Source organism: Penaeus monodon, chromosome 35 (assembly GCF_015228065.2).
Source record: "Penaeus monodon isolate SGIC_2016 chromosome 35, NSTDA_Pmon_1, whole genome shotgun sequence".
Classification (NCBI taxonomy): domain Eukaryota; kingdom Metazoa; phylum Arthropoda; class Malacostraca; order Decapoda; family Penaeidae; genus Penaeus; species Penaeus monodon.
This window is the reverse complement of record NC_051420.1, coordinates 5,166,806-5,180,317: the sequence shown is the minus strand read 5'-3', so window position 1 is coordinate 5,180,317 and position 13,512 is coordinate 5,166,806. Positions and strand designations below refer to the sequence as shown.

The following is a 13,512-nucleotide window of genomic DNA, read 5'->3' as shown; positions in this document are numbered from 1 at the left end:
ATTCCTTTCATCTGCCACAGACAGGACTAATAATTTTTGAAGAAAATTTATAAATAACATTTATTTACACTATTACATACATAGAGTTACACAGTGTAAATCCATTAATGGTATAGGGTTTCTGGTAAACACAATAATAGTGTGTATATATAAACTACTATAGTTATAGTATGTGGTATACCTTTTCAAAAATTTACAGATGTTATTAGATTTTTTTTTTAACGTTGTTAGATATGTTACTTTTGAAATGTCAGTGTAATTAATGTTTCTTACGTCTAGATTGACATTAAAACGAAAAAAGTTATTGTCTGTCAAGAAAATGTCTGAAAACAATTTTTGGGTTAGAACCTTTTTTTGGAATTATTTTTTCTCATGTTCTAGGTTAGAAATAAACGAGACTTTCATTGGTTAGATTGTTTGGGAAAAAAGTTACTTTTATTCCAAACTTTTACTGTTTAAATGTTTAATTCAGTAAGTTTTATTTTCCTGATTTCCTAACTTATACATTGTGAATCAGTTTTGGGTAAATATCAAGTCCACTTATGCTTGTTATAATGGTATATAAAAATGAAATATATAATCTGGCGTCCTGAAGAGGTGACTGGCAGTATTTCTTTAAGAATTATGAAATATTTCTTTCATGCTCTCGTGTGTTGATGGGGCATGAAATTATCAAGGGGGTTTTAAATCAGAAAATTTCGGAGCTTCATTCCATTTTTAATTTTGTTATATGATCATTAATTACTTATTGTAGACACAGATTGTTTTAAAAAATTGAATTCAGAATGAAGTTGATGTGAGAAACTTTCGGTGGTTGTTTTTTTCTCTATTGGTTATTCATTACTTGTTGAAAGGAAGCGTTATTTATGATTGTCAAGAAACCTTAGAATGACCCTTGAAATAAGAAAATATTTTAGCTCTCTTTAAAGTAATTAAACTAATAAGAGTATTATATAATTTTTATATATTATATATATATAATATATTTTATATTATATATATATTAATTTTTCTTTCTTTTTAATGCGTGTGATTTAATTTTGAAAGAACGCAAAGGAATTCGTCTCCTAAGTTGTCTCTTTTCAATACTAATATATTAACATTTATGAGAAAACCCCGAGAAATATATAAAAATAATGAATAATAAGATTTCAATACTATGCATATTTCTATGCATTATATAAATTTTGTTACCGCACTACATTCCTACGCGGAAGCCTGCAAGGGGTGATGCGCACTGTGTCATCGAAATTAAATGCAATTAGTTAAGTAGAAAATCTTATACCGATTTGCAATGGTTGTTACATAAGTATTAATAAGTTTGCGCCAAAATTAAAAGATTTTATGCCTTTCCTGGGGTTGTTTGCGTGAATAAGTTATTACAAACTCATGCATCGCCTTTTTATTACGTAAGTAGAGATAATTTAGCATTCAAATCAATGAATGAAAATATAAAGCAAAATACAAGCATGGCTACGAAAACTACAGGCGTGAATCGTGATGTTTCAGTTATCTATCTGTATCTATCTATATCTATGAAACGTATTGGTTGTTCTAACCTGAATCAAGAACGAAGATATACTAAAGTCATGGATAAACTATATATTATATTCGGAAGTTGTAACGAGGAGACGGATCTTTTTCTCTTCAGGTTTAGTAAAGAAAATCGGAGTATATGTTTATGTGATATGTATAATGGGGATTGGGAAGCCGTTTGTGGCCATATTACAAGACTTTTTTTATTAGTATCTGTCTCTTAAATAATCTCTGGACAAGACTAGGGCAGTCACTTGTAGTTAACAGTCGTTTATTGTTATTATTATCAATATTATTATTGCTGTTATTACTATTACCATTATTATTATTATCTTTATTTCCAATAGATATATCTTTTGTTTGTGTGACTGAAGGTTTTGTATATATATATAAAGGAAGTTCCGGTAAGGCGATCCCCCAGCAATGCATTAAAAATTGTTATATTTTGATTTGCGATAACATGATCCGCTAACCAGTAAAACAAAAGTTGTTAAGACTTTGATAACAAAATCCTTTCTATCCATCCATATATGCAGAAAAAGGTATGCATGAGAATGAGTATCTTCACAATGCAAGAAATGCATTTAACTTATATCATCGTATATCCTCGTCAGAAATACTCATTCTCATTCATACCTTTTACTAAATCTGTCAACATGGATACGGTTCAACCATCCATATACAGTGCGTCGTGTGCCGCAAAGAACATGCATCTGGCGGCTAGGACATGCAGGCATAAGGCAGGAGGCATACTTGGTGCAAGAATCAACCCTGTGGCGGCGTGTTCTTGGGCGAAGCGGTGAGGATCTCGCTGAGAACCAGTGAGCGTGCTGTTGGCGATTCTACTTTTTCTACAGTCACTATGGTTGTTCTTTCGTTGGTGCTGTGTGAGAGATCGGTCCTTAAAGAGGGGTTGAGTTGTGAAAATATAACATATATATATATATATATATATATATATATATATATATATATATATATATATATATAGTTGGTGTGTGTGTGTGTGTGTGTGTGTGTGTGTGTGGGGTGTGGGGTGTGTTTTTGGTTTTTTTGTTTTGTGTTTGTTTTTTGTATGTGGGTGTGGTGGTGGTGGTTGGTGGTTGTGTGTGGGTGTGGTGTGTGTTTTTTGTGTGCATACATACATTCATTACATATACACATATATTATACAAATATGAATATATTTTATATAATATTATATATATATATATATATATATATATATATATATATATATATATATATATATATATGGGGAGAAAAAAACTTGATACCCAGAGTTTTCACACACTCACAAAAAAAGATGAAAAGTTAAAATACCGAAATAATTTAGCAAACTCTTACGTATATTTCGGTGCTTTCCTTTTTGAATAACACTTGCAAGCGATGCACAAAGTGGAATGCAAACCAACCAACTCCAACAAAGAAAGAAAGAAAAAATATTGTTTTACACACACACACACACAAAAAAAAAAAAAAAAAAAAAAAAAAAAAAAAAAAAAAAACACGATTAACAGAATAATATATATATATATATATATATATATATATATATATATATATATATATATATATATAATTGTTTTACCCAAAAACAAAAAACAAGTGGATAAAAATATATATTGTTTTACCCAAAAGCCGGCCTGAGGGGCGACGTGGGTGCCACAGCCTGGTGCGGATTCTGGGAATAATTCTTCGAAAGCGGCTGGAAGGTCACGTGATCAGTGCCATATGCAGCGCCCAGTGTGGAAATTCCCGAGACCGATCTCGTCATCTGAGACACCTTGTTATTACGGCATTTCTTGTGCCTGGAATAAGGGGAAACATCAGCTGGTATCTGGCATGCATAAGGCGAATAAAAGTTTTATGTAAATGTGTTGTCATAACAAAAAATTCTGTCTCTGATAACAAATTCTGTCTATTACTTACATTCCTAATGCATTGACAAGGATGAGATGGGAAATGGAGTTAAGGATATACACATAAATTACATGAAAATATACTGTTATCATATTAGCAACTGCAAATATATAGACAGAGAATCCATACGCTCTCTGGAAATCTGTGAATATCCCTTTTGAGAAAACATAAGTAATCCAAAATAGCTGCACAGGTAAGCCAAACGCTTTTAAAGAATCCAATATGGGGAAAACAGGTAATCCAAAATTGGTAATATGGTACTCCAGAATAGGAAAAAGTAATCCAAAGTAGGCAACAGGTAATCCAAAAAATGCAAAAAATATACGCAAACACAGGAGAGAAATCATATACACATTCATCAATAAAAGCAACGGAATTCGAACACATCTCCGAGGCACGGGAATGGAAATTTATTTATTAACTTCGTAATGTGGAAATGTGAACCTGAACAGACACATTAATTTCCCGGCAACGCGAGGAAACGCAGCCATGCAGAGTCATATGTATTTTTTTTTTTTTTTTTTTTTTCAAATGATAAATGTCATCGATGATTCATTACACACGATTGGGGCTTGTGTCTGTATCTGTCTGTCTCTTCTTTCTCTCTCCCCTCCCCCCCTCTCTCTTATTGTCCGTCTGTCTGTCTCTTTTCTCTCTCTCCCTCTCCCCCCCCCTCTCTCTCTCTCTCTCTCTCACACATACACACACATGCAGGCACGCATAACACACACACACACACACAGAGAGCAATACCCTTTTGTTAATCACATAATACGGAATATATTTAGCATATGCATTGTGCTTAATGTTTAATCTCTCCTATTTCACATCAATTTATATTTGCTACAAAAGAGAAAAATAATAAATAAGCAGCTTTCTAACATTTCACACCATTTTTTTTTTATTCGTTCATAAAGCGATTATAAATTGCGTACATATATAGTTTGCATTTATAGGTAGGAGCACGAGCATTAGTTATCACTGTATTTCTTGGGGGTGTGGATCCTGTGCAAATGTGAAATAAGGCGTATGTACATAAAATACCATGGAAAAGCAGTGAGTAATATATTCACATACATACATGTATATGTGTACATATATATAATGATATATACATTTATATATATATAATGTAATATATATATATACATATATACCCACACATGCATATACATTTATGTATATAATTATAAAATATATATATATATATTATATATATATATATATATATATATATCTATATATAAATATATAATATATATATATATATATATATATATATTTTATATATATATATATATAATATATGGGTGTGTGTTATACACACAAATATATAATATAATATATATATATATATATATATTATATACAACATACAGAAACACACACACAAACCACGTCAATGTATATATATGTACATATATAGAGATACATGTATATATGTACATCATACTCGAATATACACACAGACATTCATACATATATATGTATATGTATCCAATTATATGTATATACACATGTATATATTTGTACATATGTATTTGTACAAAAAAAAATATAAATACAAAAAAAAAAAAAAAAAAACACACCCCACACCAAAAACAAAAAATATATATATATATTATATATTATATATATATATATATATATATATTTACACCCCACACCACACACACACACACCACAAATAATATAATAATATATATATATGTATATATTTTATATATATATATAAACATTTATATAATATGTTTTATAATATATATGTATATAATATATAAAAATATATATATTTTATATTAAAATAAATTTTATAGATTTTATATATATATATATATATTAAAATATTTGTTTAAACACACAAAACCTTTTATAAAATTTGTACACACACACTCACACACAAAAATCCACACACACACACACACCACACCACACACACCACAATATTATATATATTTGTACCTAAATATATATTATATATATATACATTATATATATATAAAATTAATATTATATAATATTGTACAATATAAATATATATATATAATAAAAATATATTATATAAATATATTTTATATATTATATTTTGTTCCCAAAAATATGTCATACCAACACACACACACACACCCACAACACCACACACAAAACACACACACCACACAACAAACACACAAAACACATATATAATATATATATATATATATAATTATTTTATATCTAATTTTCTATATATATAATGCACAAAAAATAAACACACATATTTTATTCTATAATATATATATATTATATATATATATATATAATATATATATATATATATATATTGTATTTATGTAAACATAAAAAATTTGCACACACACACACACACACAATTACACACTCATATATATGCATATATATTTGTGCATATATATTTATGTACATATATATATTTGTACTATATATAAAATATAAATAATATTATGGGACAATACCATTTACCTTTTATATATATATATATTTTAATATATATAATATTTTATATATATATATATATTAAAATATATAATATGTACAATACCAGTTTATATATTTTTTTACATTTGTACATATATTACTATAACATTTCACCCAAAATATTATATATATTTTATAATATTAAAAATATATATATATATATATTTATAGCATATATAAAATAAAATATATATATATTTTTTAAAAAATTTTTTATAAAATATATATACATATAATATATATATTTTTTATATATATATATATATATATATTATATATATATAATATATTTATATAATATATAATCATTAAGGGGGGTAACGCCGGGCAGGGGGCGCATGGCCCCCATCCCCCTTTTTCCCGGGCCCCGAGCCCCAACTAAAGTAAACAAAGCCTTGAAGACCCCGTGTTTGGGTTTTTTGCATAGGTGCGGAACCCTCCCAAAGCTCTTTTTTTGATTAAGTTCAAAGGGGGCCCGCTGCCAGGCCAACCATCTACTGACTTCCCTTTATTGGGCAAACCCAAAACATGGACAAAGCTATCAAGGTATCAAAGCTCTCTGTGCTTTTAACGTCCTCACCCCAAACATGGATCGCTGAAAAAGGGGTTTCCCCTTTAAAAGGCCCCTCTAAAGTCCTCCAAAAAACCCCAAGGGGTTGGCCTGATTTCTAAATGCTCCCAAAATTCCCTCCAGTGGGTCCAGAAAACCCGATAGGATAAGAACATTTGCGGCCCAAAATCAAGTCGAGGGGGGGGGGGCCCTGATATTTTCCCAGTGTTTCTCCACACGACTTTTGGGAGCTTGCCATAAACCAGTCCATGCAGGGTTGAAAAATGTTGTGGCAAGGGACCCGGGCCCTTTCCTCACCCCTAATTAACAGGAAGAATCGACAGGCCCTCCCCACACTTTACAGCCCCTTTTAAATACGATATAACTTGAAAATTAGGGCCCATAAACCATTTGGAATTCCCCTAAAAAATTCGTGATGCCCCCGAGTCAAATGCCTTCTTCAGGGGCAAAAGTAGGGTTGGGAAACACCCTGCCAAAAAATCAAGACGCCCTTTAAAACAATTACTCGAAGCGCTAGGATACGTTGTGGACTTGCCAGGGGGGAATTCAGACTGCTCGGTCTCTGGTCCCTTAGTAGGTGGTTGCGGATCCTTTCAGAAGAATGGTTTTTAAAAACCCTTTGGGCCTGGTATACTGAGCAGTGTGTGCCACAAGTATTTTGCTACAGCCCTAATGATCCCCTTTCCCTTTCCAGAGAGGAGACCATGCCCCTCAACGGGTTAGAGGGAATGGAACTAGACTGCCAGAGGGCACCCAAGACTGCTACAGTCCCGTGCATAGGTTTTTCACCCCAGCCTTTAGCAGTCCAGCAGGGGTATCACATATGCCTGTGGCTTTCCCACTCTTCAGCTAGAAATCGCCATCCTAACCTCAGTTACGATAGGAAGTTTCTCTATGATGGGTGGGTTCAGCACAGGAAATTGTGATCCCATTTACATCCGAGCAATTGTTGGAGGGTCTACTTGGCACAGTTGCTAAAAATACTCCCGCCCAACGTTCACGAACCCCAACATGATCTGAGATCATCTGCCCATCCCTGAGGCAGATTGCAGTCATTGCAAGGAGGGCTTAGAGTTCAGTTTACTCGGGTTTTTGGGTAGGTAGGGCGAAGGTTTTGGGTTTTACCAAAAAAGGGCCCTCAACCTCCTCACAAGTTTCCCATGATGTACTGTTCCTTGTCCCTTCTCAGCAATGTCTGAGCCCTACGCAAAGGAACAGCACAAGTCCTGACCATGCTACATGCTTCAGTGGCCTCTAATGTCTCCAGGGAGATGAAATTCTGTCTTGTCCTCGGGAAATATGCCAATACCCCTCCCACAGCCCTGTGAAACTGCGAAACACCCTGGATTGGCCACGGGAAAAGGACGAGGATTTGAAATGCACCCGTGGATGGTCAGTCCACAGAACTCGGCCTCTGCCAAAGCCTGAAATACAAAAGGGATCCTCCAGAAAGTGCTGACAAGAATGTGGTCAATCTCCTTTGTCACAGTATCTGTATCCTAAACCATGTCCAGGATGCGGTTGGAATGCGATACCAAGACCCAAAAATCCTCAATCTCTGGGATCTAGAAAAGTCCTGGAGAAGGAGGCTGTTTCTCACTGCTGGGATCAGCTCCTGAGCCATGGGGGCCAACATATCTCATAGCCAGCTTGATCAAAGTGGGATACTGCACTGAAGTCCCCCCAGGGCAATGCAAATGTCTTGCTGGGGACAACTGTCTGCCCCGGATGTTAGTTTGGCAAAGAATGCTTGTCTCACATTGCAAACATTGATAGAGCGTACACAGCAATAAGAGACATGAAGCCAAAAACAGCTTCGTCTCAATGCCATAATACCTCATCAACCGGTGTTCCCTTTAACTACGAGGGTTGAAGTCGGCCTGGAGATGGGTATGGCTATCCCTGGAGGTGGTAACCATCGCCATGGCCCGACCAGTAGTAAGCGTACCCACCCATACTGATCGTGCCGCCGCCAGGTCTTCTCACCTCCGAGAGGGCAGCCACTTCAACTCCCAGCCGCTTCAGTTCCCTTGATAGGAGAGGTAACCGCTCGTCCTGCCACAAGGACCGGATGTTCCAAGTGCCTCCGGATAGCTCGCCTGAGGTTAAGCCACCTCTGCTACCCCCGCCGACGGCGACCCATATATATGTATATATATATATATATATATATATATATATATACATATAACCCCCAAAACAATATGCCCAAAAAAATATAAATTTATATATACCTATATTATTTATATATGCATATATACATATATTCATTTATATATACACATATATCAAATATGTTGTAATTTTTATATACATATTAATTATATATATAAATACTATATTATATATATATAATATAATATATATATAATATATATATTATATTAAAAATTAATATTACACAAACCACACACCACAAACAAAAAAAATAACAAAAAAACAAAAAAAAAAAACAAAACAGAAACAAACAAAAAAACCCCCAAAACAAAACCTCGACCCACAGTGATAAACATTTAGAAAAAAAAATAAATAAAATAAAGAGAAAACAACCAAGCTAAAGAAAAACCTCTGCAACCCCCTTGTCAATCATCTCCACAATCGTCCTGTCCAGAAGGAACGATAAAGGGTCCCGATGAAACCCCGCCGATGACGATGGGCCACCACGGCGTGTCTTGGGCCCGCAGTCCCCACACCACCTCTCCGGCACGTACTCGCACGGCCTGGTCGAGTGAGGAGGTCGAGGAGGAGGTGGGAGGGGGAGGTGGAGGTGGGGGGGAGGGGAGGTGGGGGAAAAAGAGGGGAAGAAAAAAGAAAAAAAGAAAAGAAGAAGAAAAAAAAAAGAAGAAAAGAAAAAAAGAAGTAAAAAAAAAAAAAGAAGAAAAAGGAAAGAAAATAAGATTAAAGGGAAAAAAAAAAAAAAGAAAAAAAGGGGAGAAAAAGAGGGGTAGGAGGTAGTGGGGGAAGGGGGGAGAAGGAGGAGAAAGAAAAAAAAAGGAGTAACAACAATATTGATAATCAACAGTAAAAAACCAGCAAAAAACACGCGGAATTAAAACAGAGAAACCAATGAATGGAGAATATATTTCAAAAAAAAAATGATGTTGACAATGGCGGTAATGGCAATATAAACAATAAAATAATGATAACAAAATAGCAACTAAAACGATAATGATAATAAAGTTAAATAGATGAAGAGGTGCAATTACGAAGCAATAAAACAAACAACAAAAAAGAAGATAGAAAGGGGTATAAACAACATAAAGGAAGAAATGGGAGGATAATGGGAAAATTGGAGAGACCCCCCCCAAAAAAAAAAAAAAGAAAGAAAGAAAAAAAAAAAAAAGAATTTTAAAATTCGTTTAAACCGAAAATAGGAAAAAGAAGAGCATAGAAAACTATCAAAGGCAAAGAAAAAAACAGAAAATGAGGCAAAATGAAGAAAAAAGTAAAAAAAAAAAAAAAAGCAAACGAAACAAAAAACAATCTATAAAAAAAATAAAAACACAACAATAATAAGGGCCCAATTTTACGGTTTGGACGCCTAATCCAGGGCAAACTGAAAACGATATTTTTGGTAGAGTACAAAAAGTTACAGTCGTCGGCTCAGGAGCAAATCTGCAGACAGGGAAACGGTAACGCCACAAAGGCAAAAGAGAGATAAGTTAAACGCACAGTCGCTCGCCTTTTCTGCCGTAGTGCGCACCTACTCATCGCGACGTCACGACCAATGGGGAGGCGGCAGTTTAAGGCAGATTTTTTAATTGCTTATTAAAGATGGAGTATAATATTCCATAACTTTATCATATTAACACGGTCATTGTTTACTGTTCTATTTATTCGCATTTTAGCCGTTTTTACGTGTAAAAAATATGTTTCCATCTTTTTTCTCAGATTTACTAAGTTTTTGGGAATGGCTTAACTACACAAACAATACAGCCAATGCTTAGCTATTACGAGTATGCAAACAAAACCTGCACATTTCTGGACCGACACCGGTGACCGCCTCATTTTCTCAGTGACAATGTCCGGGTGTGTGTCATCTGTGCTTGGTGGTGTTGTTTAGACTTCCATCGGAATTTAATGGAAAAACAGAAGACTTATTATTTCTTTTTTAAGGAACATGGGCCTCCTTAGTAACAAAAATAAGTGTGAAAAGTCTAGGTAATGTCTGTCGCGATTTGCAGAATAGACATTTCAGAACCAAAAAATTTTAGATGCGACAAATCTAGAAAAATTCACAATAGAATTTTAAGGTGTAATTATAAAGCAAAAAAAATCTATATTCATTAAACTTGGTGCAACAAAATCAAATATAGACATTGAAATAAATATACCATACTAATTTTGTTAATTTTTATTTGAGAGATTATTTCCCTTAGTTCTCTGGTAGGAGACGAAACTGAAACTCTCTGACAAAACAATTTCGACAAGGGACAGGTTTTGCCGAGAAGTGATTATTGCTTGGCGACTAAAACAAATAGCGCTGACAAGATCGGTTGCCTGGCACTGCAGCAGAAATGGCCGAGTCGAAATTCGGTAATCGAAAATACAAACGTATGCAGATTGGGACGACCAGTGGCTTTTCCGGTTGCCGGCGAAAGTAGGATTTTTTTTATTATTATCTTTTTTTATTCCGGCGCCCTCCAGGGATACCGGATCCTTCTAGCACTTATAAAAGATCGTATAAAGAAGCGTGGACCCACCATCGTTTCAAGCGGACTGCTAAAGGCATATTATTTGCTTTAAGAAAAAGAGCTTTTAGCACTGACTGCAAAATGACATGGCCCGTGCGGCGTATTTGATGAGCATCCCGGATTCGAAGCGAGACATCGCTTCCTCCTTGCCGCGGCTAATTGTACCTCAGCAGGAAGGGTACCGTCGTCATATCGTTTACGTTTTAATTATTATTATTATTATAAGCATTATTATTATTATTTTTATTATTATTGTTATTATTATTATTATTTTTTTTACACTGCATACTTTTGGTAACAGTGAGATGGAAAAGACGGTATGAAGATGGGGTCCAGGGTACCTTGTCTCGTTAAGTGAATAAATAAACTGAAGTAAAAAAACGAAGCCCGTTCAAATTTATCTTGGCCGGCATATCGAGGTGCAGAAATTGTTTTGCCGGGTGGTGTTGGTGGCGGAGGCCCCAACAAATCCTCCCCTTGGACAGGCCCGGAAGGGACCCCAGGCACGGACAATTTGACTCGGAGGTCCTAATTTCAAATATGGCGGACATAATCGAAACTCTCGCATTTTTTATCATAAAAGTTTGGACTCGAAACATCCGGAAAGTCGCATCTTGATCTTCTGTAAAAATCCGAAAGTCGAATTTTTCTACATTCATAATTTCCTTTGGTCATCTACTGACACCCACATCAAACTGAGGCCAATCTTTACCCCCCCCCCCCCCCCCAAGATTATTGCCTGGAGTTGGGGACTTAGTCTCAGGCGAGTGCGTCCATACCGTAAAAAAATACCAATAATATTAACAATAACAACAACAACAATAGTAGTAATGATAAAAAAACAACTCACGACGGACACGCGCAGACTCCATCGAGGCAATCCAAGCCCTCGGTACACTGACTCTTCTCCCAACAAGCCTCCAAGGGAAGCTTGTCACTCCCTTAAACAGCAGGCGAGGAATCTCCTTCGCTCGTTAACACCTCGCACCTGCCGATAACACCTTCCACGTAGGTGTAGCCCCTGGGGGTAGAGGGCGGTGGTGAGGGGAAAGGAGTAGGAGTTTTAGTTGTAGTTGTGTTTGTAGTGTAGTAGTAGTCATGGAACAGTATTGGTAGTAGTAGTAGTAGTGTTAGTATACCACACACACACACACACACCGCGCGCACCCCACACACACACCCACACACACACACAAAACACACACACACACACCCCACACCACACACACACACGCACGCACAACGCACGCACACCCCACGCACACGCACCCCAAAACGCACGCACACGCACGCACGCACACGCCCGCAACCACATATACGGCACACACCACCGCGGCGCGCCACCAAACACCACACACCACACAACACACACACACACACACACACACACACCACACCACACACACAAACACAACACAACCACAACAATTTTTCTATATAATTTTTTATCAACCTCACGGTTTTCTATCTATCTATGCATCCACTATATATCTCCCTTCTGTTCACACAATACAGTTTCATATGTATTTTCCATATTGATCATTAACCTCTTCTTCTTTTTTTTCTAATCTTACAATCGATCACATCACAGTCAGTTTTATCTTTTCATTATTACACCCCTGTCTTTCTGTTATTATATCATCCTATCTATCTGTCTTTATATTACCCTATCTATCTTATCTGTCATCATATCACGTTATGTCATTATATCATCATATCTATGTCATTATTACATCCTATCTGTCATTAATTACCCTATCTCATTATTTCATCCTATCTATCTGTCTAATCACCCTATATATCTATCTGCCATTATTTTCACCTTATCTATCTATCTCCTTTTATACACCCAATTCAGCTATATATCTGTATAATTCAGTATATATCTATCAGCAGCACCTACGGTATGCAAGAACACGTGCAGTTGACACACTCTGAGGAGACGAAGTGCAGACGCCGCTGAGGAAGTTGCCACAGCAGTTGCCACCCACACGAGTTCCTGACCAGCGGCTGCTGGGTTGTTCTGGAAGAGAGCAGTTATGGGAAAAATTGACGGAGGTGGTGGTGGTGAGGGGGGGGGGCGGGAAGGGGGAGGGGAGGGGAAGAGGGGAGGGGGGGGGAGGGGAGGGGGAGGGGGAGGTGGAGGTGGTGGTGGTGATTTATGGTGGCGGTTATATTAGTGGCAAGGGTGGTGGTGGTAGATGGTTGTGATGGGGCCCTGATGATGATGCAAGGTAACTTCTAACCCGATCAGTGATACTGAAAGCGAAGATGATACTGAAAGAAATAATG

General features: G+C 35.8%; 1 protein-coding gene and 1 long non-coding RNA gene across 2 annotated transcripts in view; both read right to left on the bottom strand.

The window, feature by feature from the left end:
• Positions 1-2,148: 2,148 nt before the first annotated feature.
• Positions 2,149-13,512, bottom strand: part of LOC119595198 — a gene marked incomplete in the record, with an annotated part of 53,079 nt that continues 41,715 nt past the window's right edge. Inside the window, 2 exon segments of the mRNA XM_037944366.1 lie at positions 2,149-2,419; positions 3,171-3,347. Of these exon segments, the coding sequence (XP_037800294.1) occupies positions 2,302-2,419; positions 3,171-3,347 (295 nt within the window).
• LOC119595028 lies at positions 9,222-13,168 on the bottom strand. The gene is made up of 3 exons (XR_005230678.1): positions 13,124-13,168; positions 12,071-12,241; positions 9,222-9,246 (listed from the first exon to the last, which is right to left on the bottom strand). It is a non-coding gene; the product is annotated as an uncharacterized LOC119595028 (long non-coding RNA).